General features: G+C 28.1%; 1 protein-coding gene across 2 annotated transcripts; it reads left to right on the top strand.

Moving 5' to 3' along the window:
* The first annotated feature begins 6,649 nt into the window (after window positions 1–6,649).
* On the top strand, window positions 6,650–10,713 carry LOC130671744 (actin-binding Rho-activating protein-like). Of its 2 annotated transcripts, none has more exons than XM_057475813.1 (4): window positions 6,650–6,853; window positions 8,688–8,818; window positions 10,096–10,345; window positions 10,433–10,713. In XM_057475813.1, the coding sequence occupies exons 1-4, from the start codon at window positions 6,836–6,838 to the stop codon at window positions 10,538–10,540; spliced, it is 507 nt and encodes a 168-aa protein (XP_057331796.1). In that variant the 5' UTR covers window positions 6,650–6,835; the 3' UTR covers window positions 10,541–10,713. The 2 variants fall into 2 exon arrangements, with proteins under 2 accessions (XP_057331796.1, XP_057331798.1); XM_057475815.1 differs by lacking the exon at window positions 6,650–6,853 and adding an exon at window positions 7,084–7,102.
* The last annotated feature ends 3,798 nt before the right edge of the window (window positions 10,714–14,511 follow it).

Below are 14,511 nucleotides of genomic sequence, written 5' to 3'. Positions count from 1 at the left end.
ATTTTGCATTGTTGTTAATTGATTTTGTGACGATAGCTTAGCATATGCTTACGTCACCATTTTTCTGGAAGCTTTGATTTAATTGAAGTCTCTCACTCATTTTAATATACACTCATGCCATAAATTAAAGGAACAGAAAAATTTTCGAAATTTTTTAGTGATTTTTGGAAGGCTGTAACTTTGTGAAAAATAATCGTATCGAGATTTTAAAAAAGCATTTTATAGATTGAAATCTCTAGTTCCAGTGTATTTTTATCAAAATTTTTTAAGAGCTTCGGATAATTTCCTTTAACCACAAATTTAATCGATTTTTCGCCAATTAAAACTTTATATTGAACAAAGATTTTATGTTTAGAAAAGGAAATGTCCTATAATAAATAAAATCCATAGAGAATTTAATCACTTATTCTGAATACAGATTTTATTGTTGGTACATAAAAAAAAAAAATTGAAATGTTTTTTGATACACTCAAATCACTATGATAGATATTTTTGATTAAATTATGAAGAGATAATATAATCCTACCAAAAACAGATTCTCTGTATAAAATCGCGCCAAGTACGTTTGAAATTTTTTACAATTAAGAAAAGATTCTTTTAACAAAAAAAATAAATCAAATCGAAAAAACACCAAGTACCTAATATAATTCGAAATCATGGAAAACATTTCCATAGAATTGAAAAAAAAAATTTCAATGTACTTGGTGTGCGTTACTAAATTTATTCGAGCAAAATTAATTTCTAGAATTGATTTTGTAACAGGGTAAAATAGATCCCAATAACTATTTAATTATTTATAAAATTGAATTTGTCCACGGTCGATAACGGGCCCTAATTATAGTTCGGTTTATTAAATTGAGTGATTCGACATGTCACCGGGTGTCGCTAATCAGTGAGACCCGAACATCCGCCCCTCTCTTTTGCTAATTAATTTAGTAGGGATGAGTTTTCCGGGGGTGAATCGAAGAGTTATAAGGGAGTGCCGTGCCAAAAATCGAGAGAGTTCGTTGGACACCCAGAGAGAGTCAATCGGACGACCGAAGGCGATGGACGCCTAAGTGAAAGTTAGTGAACGACTAGAGTGATTGGACGCATCATCTACACCATTTTATACGAGGCAAGACGAGGACCTTAACAATCGGGAGCGAGAACAAACCGGACAATCGAGAACCAGAAGAGCCGATTTACCTGTAAGGAAATTTGGACGACAGTTGGAGAAATAGCCGGACATCAGCTACAAGTCTCATCTGGTTGCTGCGGTAAAATTCATCAAGGTAAAATTATAATTAATTAAGGCCGGAATTTATATTCCAATGGCAGAATTGATTATAGTTAATTTAATTAATATCTTTCCGTTGGTCCTCGCGTATATAAATTGGAAGTTGTAGGCCGTTGGCATTACAACCACGCGTCTCGTCTTTTCAAATTGTTGCGCCGCTCTTATTCGCTATATTGTGTCTATAACTCTGAATTTATTTTATCCGAGGCCTTTGGCTGGAATAAAATAATTTTCCCGCGTAAATAACTAATTAAATAAATTATCCGATAACGTCAGTAAATTAATTGAGGCCGGAATTTATTCCAGTGGCTGAATTAATTCATAAATAAACTTTAATTTACTCGAATCCGTCAGTAAGATTCAAGACCGAGTAACGCCAACTCAATGGCTGAATTTCTAGTCAATTCATAACGTAATTCTAGTCGTGATTTAATTATAAACTAATTTTAAGTTAATTAATTAAAATATCTAAATAAAATGAAGTCGTAAAAAGGACGCTAGAGTTGTGATAAATTGTTATTGAGTAAAATAGAAAGAAACGGATTATTTTATTGTGAAGTAAATCAATGTATAAAAATACTGGTAAAATTATTAGTGGAAAATTATAAGGAAAAATTAATTAATTAATACTTAATTTAAACAATAAATTAATTAATTAATAGGTGTAAAATCAGTGAGTTAATTGTAGATTAAGGAAGTGATAAATTGTAATCAGAATGAGTTAATGTGGGAAAATTTATATTGGAATTTTAGTTGAATTAGAGTCATGATAATTTTGGGTGAAAAGATTGTGATGATATTGAAAATACAAAAGGAAAACAGAGTTTTAAGTAGAATCAAGTAATGTTAATTGAAGGAAAATGTGTCTGTGATTCAGGTCCTGTGGACAAAATATAAGTTAGGTTTAAGAGATGTCCGGTGGACACTAGAAATAAGAAAAGCGGGTTAACGTCCTGTGGACGGTTTTTTAAAATTAGTAGAATTTAAGGAAAATAAGGTTTAACGTCCGGTGGACGGTTTTTTATAAAAGTGTATTAAGGTTCAAGGTTTAACGTCCGGTGGACGGTTTTTTAAAGAGAGTGTGTGTGTGTGTGTTACGTCCAGGGGACGATATTTAGTTTTGTCATAAGGAAAACGTCCGGGGGACGAGATTTAGTTTGTCATAAGCATTTAGTTTGTCATAAGGTTATTAATTGTTATTAAGGGAAAATAAATAATAAGCAAGGTGCTTAATTAATAAGAAATTGGAATTAAAGCATTTAATAAATTTATTTCAGCCTGTTCACCATTCCTCTCCTCTCTCACAAAATTATAAAATTTACGAACGACCCTGAGCATACAATAAAATTACATTAATATCCGGTTCTGGAAGGCCGAGTCCATCTTCCAGTGGCGCCCTAATATTCGACTATAATACTTAGGTGCGACCAGACTTGGCAAGCTAAACACTCTGTCATAATTTCACATATAAATTATTTTCTAATAAAATTGAATGATATTCTTTTTCTTCCAGTTTATAGGCTCACCAAGTACATTGAAATTTTTTTTTTCTATTTTTTTTTCAATTCTATGAAAATGTTTTCCATGATTTCGAATTATATTAGGTACTTGGCATTTTTTCGATTTGATTTATTCTTTTTGTTAAAAGAATCTTTTCTTTATTGTAAAAAATTTTAAACGTGTACTTGGCGCGATTTGATACAGATAATCTGTTTTTGGTAGGATTTGTCTTTTTTTTGTCGTGTTGATTGTTAATGATTTGACTATACATTATTAGAAATCGATTTATAATTTAATACAAGTGAGCCTATATTGTTTTTAGTATTATTTTGTAGAAACAATAAAATTGTTTGTTAACAATTGTGGTAATTTTTTACTGCTGAATATCATAACTTGATTAATTAATTTTTATAAGACAAAGAGCTGTTGTTGTTTAACGACAGTTCCCTTTAAAGTTATAACGTCAAATACATCTGTCAACGTCGGACTTTTCTGTTAGTAATTTAATTAAACATTAAACTATGGTTTTTTCCACATGCACTTGAAAAAAAAAATCTGGCTCCGAAATGAAGCACCCTAATATATATATATATATATATATATATATATATATATATATATATATATATATATATATATATATTCATGATTTATTTTTAAGTATTAGCTTAAAAAATGTATTATAATATATTGTGACATACGGAACATTCGAAATTTAACTTATACATGAGTTCATTATACGATATTATTAACAACATTTTCTTCAACTGTATACTTAACTACCGACTTTCGTAACTGACTTACGAGGTTAAAAGTATTAAAGCGAAAAATTTCTTCATCACAAGGTTTATCGGAGAACATAATGAGTTATACTTAATAGACCATTTATTTAACAGATACATTTGTTTGTTTGTTTGTTTGCTTGCTTGTATTTAATATAAATTGGCATGAGTGAATTACGTTAAATTCCTTAGATTGTATGAGTCAGTTTCATGATGTTGGATAATTCGGGAGTTTCTATGAAATGACGCGTAATTACTCTGAAAATTTGTGTGTTGTGCCAAAACTATCCGGTACAATGAGATACAAAGGGTTTTAAGAGCGACAGAAATTTTTAATGTTAAAAAAATTATTGCCAAAATTATTTGAAAAGATACAATAATGACTTGCATATTTCTTGAAGTACATAACAAGGACTAATTTAATGATGTTTTTCTTTGTTTTTCATCGAAATTGACAAATTAAACTTTAAAAGAAAAATATTTTTATTTTATCACAAACTTAGCAAATTATGGATTTTTAGTCAACAGATAAATTTAGCCCGAGGTTTACAGTTTATTTACTTGACTTTTATCTCAAATTTAGCAAAACTCTGATTCTTCATGTCGAAAATAAATTTAGTATGACGTTAACAGATTCTCCCCGCATGAATATACGTTTCAAGAATGTGGATTACTACTATAGTGAGTTGTGCAATGACGTCTCATTCATTTAGTCTCAGACAACGTAAAAACGATGAATCTAATTCCGAACTTCCGACTTGACTGAAAATATTGAGCTGCTGAGCTTTACCATTTTGAGTAGTCTCAAATACGTAAATAATAAAATTTTTTCGCATTTGACATTGATGATTCCGTATAGTATGACGTAGATATAATATCATTCATTTTAAATATAAGATTTGTTTATTTATTCTCAAACTGAGAGACTGATTTTTTTTTTTTTTCATCTACTCAATTCTATAAAAATATTATAAAGCACATGGTCTTTAATCAATGACATCAAAGTGATAAATTTATCATTTCTATATAAAAATAATCATTTTATATGATCTGATTTTTAACATTAAATTTTTTTCTAAATTTAGCTTTAATAGCCATATTATGACTAAAAAATATGCAACTGTAAATAGAACTTAAATATTTTATTTTTGAATTATGAAGATCAAAGTGTACCAAACCCATTGATGCAAATAGATTTGCCAATTTTCGATAATTTATTTATATTCATGAAATAAAATATTAAGATAATAAAATTTTTATGAATCAATGATTCGTTTTATTACTGAAATATGAATTGCGATGTACGTGAAAGATGATTTTTCGTTTTGATTTTAAATTATTTTTTTAAAATTAATTCTGACATTCATTCTTCATTTACGTCATTGGGAAGATAATATAATTGTAAAAAATTTTATAAAATATTACTCAAATTTTAAAATAGTAATTTTTTATAAAAAATTTCATCTGTTTTGAGTTGATGAAAAAACTAAAACTAGCTCTATGTATTTAAAATTTTATCGGTACTAGCCCATACTTAGAATTTTTTTTCGTAATTTTTAGTTTGTTTTTATTCACTTCAAATGCAAAAGTAGACTTTTTTTGCATAATATATTAATGAATATTTTTTGATTCATTAAATGCAAGACTACAATCTGTCTAATGACTTTAAATAATTTCGATGATAGTGTACAATGTGGAGATTAGAGCTTTACTTATTGATAACATACTCTCGTGTAAATAGAATATGTATATAATAATAATAAAATATTCATAAGCATCGTATGTACACGGAAAAAAAGGATTTCTTAGTGCAAAAAATTTTCACTCGCCCCAAGAAGTTTTCTGTAGTATGAATTAAAAACTAAAATTTTCTTGGAGAAAGAACAACTTTTCTTGTTGCAAGAATAACTTTTTTTGGGCAAAAATAAATTTCTTGCGGCAAGAAATTTTTTCTAGTCCTAAGAAAATTTTTGTTTTCAAATCATAGTCAAAAATTTGTCTTGCGCCCAGAAATTCTTTTTTTCTGTGTACATAAGCAGAATGGGTCATAATGAAACCTCACTTTTCAATTAAAAAAAATTTTTTTTTGTAAACGTTTACCTGCAGTTTTTAAAAAAAATTGAGGGTGAGTTGGTCATCTTGAATAGCACGATCGTTTTGAAATTTTGACCAAAAAAAAATTTTAATTGATTTATTATTCAAGTCATTTCATTACCAAGTGGCACGAAATTTAAACTAATTTTATTTAATTTCGTTGTTAATTATTTATTAGAAGATTGTAAAACTATCGGCTATGACTTGAATATTGATATTTTATTTATTAAACATAATTGTTTTTAATTGTAGCATGTTATAATTTAAAATTTAGTCTGACATTTTATTCATTAATAATTAAGTGGACAATTGGCACCAACAATCTTACATATAAACAAATCTTGTAAAATGTATTTTAAGTTCTTTTAATGATTTATGATTTCCGAAAATTATTTATCAGGTATTTTATCTTCCAAAAAAGTATTAAAATATTGATTATTAATAATAATAAACAATAACATATGTTATATATATATTAAATATACATGTAATGATAATTTCATCATAAAAATTGGTGGATACTATGTCTTAAAAATATAAAAAATATGAAGTCTATAGTCTGTTAATTTTACAGTAAAAAAAAATGAATTTAAATATTGTTTAAATCAAATAGAAATTATTCAAAACGATAATCACGTAATTGTTTATAAGCTTATTTTATTAACAAGTTTATGACCAGTAGCTTTATCTTAATACAATTATAAAGATTTGAATATAATAAATAACATTTTAATATAAATGAATAGAATATATTTGGTTAAATAATTATTTGAGGCGTCATTTCCTGTCACAAAATAACACATTACTTCCGGTACTGTCTATAGGCACTTTTAAGTTTGGCATCTAATCAAAGATACAGATTAGTTTGAAATTGGCCCAAAAAATAATCATAGTGAGGTAATGAAAATATTTTGTGTAGCGGGAGTTGCCGAGACTTTTAAAAATTTTCAGTAGATCACTTTGTCAGCTTGTTATAAAAAGACTCGTGAATACTTGAGATCAAGTATTCACTAAACGTGCGCCGAACTGACGTCTTCAATATTAGTGTAAATTTATTTTAATAACTAATCCGGTGCCGTTATATATTTTTTAAAATTCCATTTTTAATTTTACAGTATTCAATACTTAACATTTATTTTAATTAGTATTTTATTTTATCATATATCATTAAAACTTCAACATGTCTTCAGCATTGTTTGTAAGTACATTTAAAAATTTATCATCATTACAAATATATTTTTATTTTAATTATTTAAAAAATTTATTATTATAAAAAATGATTACAAAATAAGTTTTTCAAAAATTCAATTACATAAATTATTTAGTATAAGTTATAACAATTAATAAACAATAACAAATCTCGTGCAGTTATCACGTGTCAGATGAATGTAAAGTATGAATTGCGTGACAGAGAACTTGTCAAGATGCCATCGATGTGACTTTTATGGTAAGATCAAACCACAGTCTAGTTAGTTGGGTATCATCCAAAATTCCTAGGCTGTTTCATCGTTCAAACACTAAGATCCACTTGTGATAGAGTGATCTATGTAAATTAACGAATAATACAAGTCAGTATTGAGCATAAGTGTTTAATCTCTGGTTGTTTGTATACTAAATAGTCACGGATTAAGTTGTCAGTTCATGGGTTAGATATTCATTTAAATTTCAAGCTTTCGATATTTACTTTACTGGTTTTAAATTAATAACCATTTAAAAAAATTTTTTTTTTATTATGTATGTCAATAAAAATACGGAAATATATTTTATGACACAAGACTCAAGGGCAATGTCATTAGGTCATTGTCAAAGATTAGAAGCCGTAGAGTTTAAAACTTGATATTCCGTTAATGATAAAAATCAGTCGATCAAATCTTCTGAGTGACATACACAATTTTTTATATTCGTAAATACAGTCGGATCTCGTTATAAGACTGTCATTCTGTCTTTTTTATAAACCAGGTTTTGCGATAGTTTGAGAGAGAAACTAATAGTCTTATAACGAGGCCCTACATAATAAATATTTTAACAAAGATAAATAATAGTAAAATTGTTTTTTTGACAACAAAATTAAATTTTCAATTATTTTTTTAAAAACTTTACTATTGTGATAAAATTGTGAAAGTTTGATGAGAGTGGATAGGAATTCAAATAATTAATATTTGTAACTTTAAATTTCTTATTTTTTTGCTGCAGTACAATGAGACCTTTAATTATTCTATCAAATAATTTTTTTGAATATTAAGTGAAATTTTATTAGAAATGTAGTGAAATATTAAAGAAAAAAAAAAAAAAAAAAAAAAAAGTAAAACTGTTTTGAAGAAAAATTTGGCACTAAAAATTATTTTTTAATGTGAAATGATAAAAAACAGCTGATCGATTGCTTTACTTTTCATAGTGACTCAATGCTACAATAATAGTATATTTTAACCGAGCAAATGTGATGTTTACTACGTACGAATCCCGCATTAAACAGAAGATTCATTCAGGAATTTATATTTTTATTTAAGATTTTTTGATTCGTTTTTGAACGGTACTATACTATGGTCGTTAAGAGATAAGACATTTATATTACACATATATTAATAAATATCTGATCTCAAGTATGTGTTTTGTATATTTAGAATATATAGTGAACAGCAAGGACAAGGGCATTACGACGTGTTTATGTTCGAAAAAATTTATTACCAGAGCACAATTCTATTTAAAAACTAACATTTTTGTCTTTTAAATTATTTTCGTTGTTAAGAATTTTAATTAATGAAAAATTATTCTTCGTTAATTTTTTTTATAATTTTGCAATAATTAAAAAAATTTTAAAAATTTTAATTGAAGTTTTATAATATAAATATATCGAAGTCATAATAAATAATATCAGCTACAATATATATTGTTTTTAATCTTCTAAGTAATTTATAGTGAGACAATAATTAGAAAAAAATATTAATTAACAAATTATAATTTAACAAAAAAAATAAAAGTTAATTTTGTTATGAAAGAAAAATTAAATAAGTGTCATATTGTTTGTTATACAGGAATCATTGAGTGACAAAGTAGCATTATTCAATCGGCAGGCTAATAGCCACGAGGTAAACCAAAAAAACAATCCGTTCACAAGTGGGATGAACATTGACAGACCGAAATTTTCAAAAGAAGAATATGGCAGGTAAAGCTGACTTCATGCAAAAATAATCTATATGTATACCCGGGCAGATCCGAATCACGGTAACTTACAAAACTTAAGTATATTACGGTAATTTGCCGCAAATTACGGTAAATTTTGATAAGCTACCATAGTTTGCAGTAAAATAGGATATCTCGTAAATCCTTACCGTTCAAGTAGAACTCCGTATTTTGTGTAAGAATACCGTACTTTCGAATGCTGTATTTCATAATACCGGTATAAAGTACCGTATTTCACAGTTCACACTGTAGAATACGGTGTTTCACTTAAAATTCGGTATTATGGCGTATCTTTTTACCTTTATGGTTAAATACCGTATTTAACAGTAGAACACCAAACTTATTTATGGTGTTGTAACGTAAAGTACGGTATTTTACGGTATAGTACCATAAAATACCATATTCTCTGATACCGTGCTGTAATTTGTTTAAATACCGTAATATACCGTAGATACCGTTATTTTCAGTAAATTACGGTACTCTACTGCAAATTTTAGTAGTTTTTTGTAAGTTACCATAGTTTGCTATAAAAATATGGTATTTTACTGTGAATTCTTTGCGTTAGAATACCGTACTTATTTTATAATACTACGCTAAGAAAATTAAATAATAGGAATTACTATCTAGTTATGGTAAAATTTTTGACCATCAATCCGATAGTAGTGAATATTATCTAGATGATTGTAGAAATCATCTAGATTGTAATATTCACCATATTTATAATAATTGTTACAATCTAGATGATTTATCCAATCATCGAGATAATATTCACTAATATCGGATTGATGGTCAAAAATTTTACCATAACTGGATAGTAATTCCTATTATTTAATTTTCTTAGTGTATATTTTAAAATGCTATTTTTTGTGGTACCGTATCGTAAAGTACCGTTTTTCAGGGTTCACGATGTTAAGTGCGGTATTCTACTTAAAATTCGATGTCATGCCGCAACTGTTTACCTTTACGGTATAGTAGCGTATTTAATGGTAAAACATCGAACTTAATTATGGTATTGTGCTGTAAAGTATAGTATTTCGCGGAACATACCGTAAAGTGCAGTATTTTACGGTATGGTCCCATAAAATACCATATTCTACTATACCGTACTGTAATTTTTCTGAATACTGTAATATACCGTAGGTACAGTAATTTATGGTAAATTCCGGTAATTGAACCTAAAGTTGATTCTGCCATGGTATATTTAATTAAATTAAATAATTTAAGTAATGTTTGTTTTAATTAACATAAATAATTATTCAGGCCAGCTGCGGGATCATTATCGGATATCCGTGGACGTAAAGCAACGGCTCATATACTCAAAGAAATTCTTGAACTCTGTGATGTTATTCATCAGAACGGACAACCTTGTAAAGATGATCCAAATATAACAGGCATTACTTTTGGTGATTTATTCAATATTTATGTTGCTATCAGTGACAAATGTGTTGGGTTATTATTGCGAGCCAGAAAGCAAGGTTTTGTACAATTTGAGGGTGAAGTTCTATTCCAGGTAAATAAAAATAAATTATTTTATTTTTTAAAATATTAGTACTGTAAGTTTCGGAATTTGTAAGATTAAACTAAATTATTGTTTCAGAGACGAGATGACAATGTACCAATTTTTTTAGTGAAGCCTATCGCTGAAATTAGGCAAACACTGAAACAAAAGATTGAAGATTCTAAACGAGAAACGATGTTTCACTGACAAAAAATCACAGCTTTAAAAACAATTATTGTTTCATAAAAACTAAAATGGATTTGTAAATTAAGAATGAATGGTTTTGTACATACAATTGAGCTGTACATATTTTAAGAACTTTTTAAAAAATAACGTTTATGTGATGTGATATATTTTAGAAAATAAACAACTTTTTACAAAAAATTTTATACCTTATTTGTTTCCTGAGAAATAAACGATGTAAGATTTAATTTTACACGGAGAGAAATTAATTATTCTATCTACAAAACAAAATTTATAATTTTAACTATCTAAAATGGTAATAACATTTTCAGTGGTTATCATGATCAGTGTTACTATTGAAAATGATAACAGTTACAATTGATGATGGTAACGGTTACTATCGAAGATGCTAATTTTAATTATTAAAATTATAATTGTTAAAATTGAAGACGGTAACTATTTCCATTCAAAGTTGTAAAAATTCTTAACTAAGAATAAACGTGCATGAGTGTGCTCGCGCGTGTGTGTGCGTAAGCGCGCACCCATGTGCATGTGTGTGTATGTGTGCGGGTGAGTGTGTGCATGTGTGCGGGTAAGTGTGCGCGTGTGTGCGTGTGTGAGGGGAAGTGTGCACGTGTGTGTACATGTTAGCGTGAGGGTGTGTGTGAATGCGTGCGTGTGTGTGTGTGCGGGTGAGTAGGCGCATGTGTGTGTGTGTGTGTGCGTGCGCACGCACCCATGTGCATGTGTGTGTGTGTGTGTGCGGGTGATTGTGTGCGTGTGTGCATATGTGAGGGTTAAGTGTGTGCATATGTGCGTGTGTGCATGTGTGAGGGTTAAGTGTGCACGTGTGTGTACATGTGTGCGTGAGGGTGTGTGTGAATGTGTGCGCGCGTGTGTGTGCGTGTGTGCGGGTGAGTAGGCGCATGTGTGTGTGTGTGTGTGTGTGTGTGTGTGTGCATGTGTGTGAAATTAATCACTTCGCCAGTTAAACAAATTACACATAGACAAGCGTCAGACCATAACGTTGATATTTTAATTTCTTATTAACTTAGATGGTCATCATTATTTAGGCTGATAGTAACTGTTACCATCAGGTTATCAAGAATTGCGATTTTTTATAATAGTAGTAATTATTTAAGATAATTAGAGTTATAATTTCTGGTTATCATAAATAATTGTAAATTGTACCATATACAAATATTTGGAAAATAAATGAATTTGATGGTTAAAAGCCATAGTAAGAAAAACCGGCTTAAGGGGACCTTCGTGCCCCAGGCTCCCCTATATAATGAGATATATAGTTGGATCCTGCCAATATTTGGATCTAATTATATCAAACCGTTTAGATATAACTATATATGGTTGGATCTCAACATTTTTTCCCGGGATATATCACTTTGCGGTTATAAAAATTTGTTATTCAAAATTGAACTATTTTCTTTTTTTTATTGGAAATTATACTGTTGTTAGCATCAAAAATTGAGAAACAACCACTTAGTATTTTCTATCAGATGTAAATAATAACCATCTAACTTTTTTAAAATCACGTATTATTTATCAACAAAAAAATTTTCATCTTACCCTGAATAATTCATGATAATAACTAAATGGACGAATTTTTGCAATAACGTCTTAACTAACTTTATAAGTTAAGACGTTATTGCAAAAATCCGTCCAAATACACTTATTCAAAAATTTAAAGGAACAAAAAAATTTTATAAATTTTTTAGTGATTTTTGAAAGGCTGTATTTTTGTGAAAAATGATCGTTCCGAAAAAACAAAAAAAGCAAATTGAAGCTTGAAATCTCTAGTTTAAAGATTTTTCTGCAAAATATTTTTTCGAGCCACGGTTTTTGCGGAATCATAGGAAAAAGGTCGAGACAAAATTTTTCTAAATTTTTTGGTTTTGTTTTTAAGGTCTACGGGGCCGGGAAAAATTTTTTCAAAAAAACGAATTCGTGGCTCGCTTATGAAATTTATTCAGCTACAATTTGCTTTTCTTTGTTTCTCGGTACGACAATTTGCTGCTGAGATATCAGCCTTCAAATGAAAAAGGATCCTTTTGTCTTTGATTATTGATATCTCAGCAAATAATAGCCGCACAGTAATTTAAAGGGCAGTCTAAGAAACTTTAGTTATTCAGTAAATGTAAGGTCGAGAGAAAAAAATCAAAAAAATTTCCGAAAACCGAGATAAAACAAGAATTTTTTAACTTTTTTTTTACGTTTTATTCAGTTTTTTTTTTTTTTTTTTTCGGTTTTCGGATATTTTTTTTTCTCTTTACCTTACGTTTACTGATTAACTAACGCAGAAATAAAAGAAAATCCGAAAAAAATTGATTTTTTCATTATGGTAATGATTACACAAATTAAGGAACAAAACTTGTTCCTTTAATTGTTTTGTAAAACTTTGAGCAATCGGTCCGGACAAACGGTTCAATGGATGAATCTAAAAATTTCCAGGGTTTTTGAGGGTACATTAAGCTGTAAAATTACCTGGCAACATTATTTTTTTTATCAATATTTGCAGAGTAGCGATGAGTCGACTGAAAAACCAGAAAATGGCCATTTTTTAAGGGTTTTTCAAATGGATATCAAGGATGAAAAAAAATTTTTTTACGAAAAAATCGAAAATGGAGCTAGTAGGGAATTTATTCAAGTTTCTTAAACTGCCCTTTCAATTACTGTGCGGCTATTATTTGCTGAGATATCAATAATCAAAGACAAAAGGATCCTTTTTCATTTGAAGGCTGATATCTCAGCAGCAAATTGTCGTACCGAGAAACAAAGAAAAGCAAATTGTAGCTGAATAAATTTCATAAGCGAGCCACGAATTCGTTTTTTTGAAAAAATTTTTCCCGGCCCCGTAGACCTTAAAAACAAAACCGAAAAATTTAGAAAAATTTTGTCTCGACCTTTTACCTATGATTCCGCAAAAACCGTGGCTCGAAAAAATATTTTGCAGGAAAATCTTTAAACTAGAGATTTCAAGCTTCAATTTGCTTTTTTTGTTTTTTCGGAACGATCATTTTTCACAAAAATACAGCCTTCCAAAAATCACTAAAAAATTTATAAAATTTTTTTGTTCCCTTAATTTTTTGGATAAGTGTATATAGTTGGATCTCATCATATTTTCTCGGGTTATGCTGGGATTATTAGAATATAATTATTAGAATACTTAAATTATTATTTAAATATTCACATACTTACATTTTAAACAGCCGTCTTTACTCACTTGTAATAAAATGAATTAACTTATTATTTAACTCATCAACTTATCTATTTAACTTATTTTTATTAGAAATAAAACTAAATAAATAAAACGATACGTGATGCTCGCACATATAGGAGAATGAGGAGGGGTAAAAGGGGGTAGGGTAGGCAAAACGGGGTACCCCCAAAATTTTATAAAAAAAAAAAATTATGTTTTAAATAGTTTTTAAACATTCCAAAATCACTTTTGTAAACATAATTGATCGTTATTTAAAATTGTTTTTGTTAAACTTTTTCAAAAATCATTGGTCATTTGAAAAATATTAATGACTTTTGTTTCATTATGAAAACTATTAAAAATTTGTTTTTTTTGTTTTGTATAATAATAATCATGTAAAATATAATTTTTCTTCGTGTAATTTACTTACAAAAACATTTAACCAAACTCATTTAAAATCCAGAAATTTTTTTTTTTTAGTGTGTACCCCATTTTGCCCGCAAAAATGAAATTTTTTTTTTTAATGGTACCTTAAAAATAGTTATAAAAAAAACTAAGGTCATTAATTTAACAAACATATATTTTAAAAATAACACATATACATAAAAAATATCTTACATATTTTTAAAAGTTATTTAGTTAAAATATTTTAATTTTACAGAAAAACTTATAATTTTAAACATTATTTACAACATAAAAAAAAATCTTTTTTTTTTTAATATTCTTAAACATATCTAAGTTCGTTGGATTCAATCTCAATAAACAATATTACAAACTTACT

This window comes from Microplitis mediator, chromosome 7, assembly GCF_029852145.1.
Source record: "Microplitis mediator isolate UGA2020A chromosome 7, iyMicMedi2.1, whole genome shotgun sequence".
In the NCBI taxonomy this organism is placed as follows: Eukaryota; Metazoa; Arthropoda; class Insecta; order Hymenoptera; family Braconidae; genus Microplitis; species Microplitis mediator.
Note: the sequence above shows the minus strand (reverse complement) of the source record. Positions and strands in the feature narration are given on the sequence as shown.

Excerpts from the sequence above, each read along its gene's own strand:
- LOC130671744 (XM_057475813.1), top strand. Across the intron at positions 8,819-10,095 it reads TCAAAAGAAGAATATGGCAG|GCCAGCTGCGGGATCATTAT; the intron begins GTAAAGCTGACT and ends ATAATTATTCAG. Across the intron at positions 10,346-10,432 it reads AGGGTGAAGTTCTATTCCAG|AGACGAGATGACAATGTACC; the intron begins GTAAATAAAAAT and ends TTATTGTTTCAG.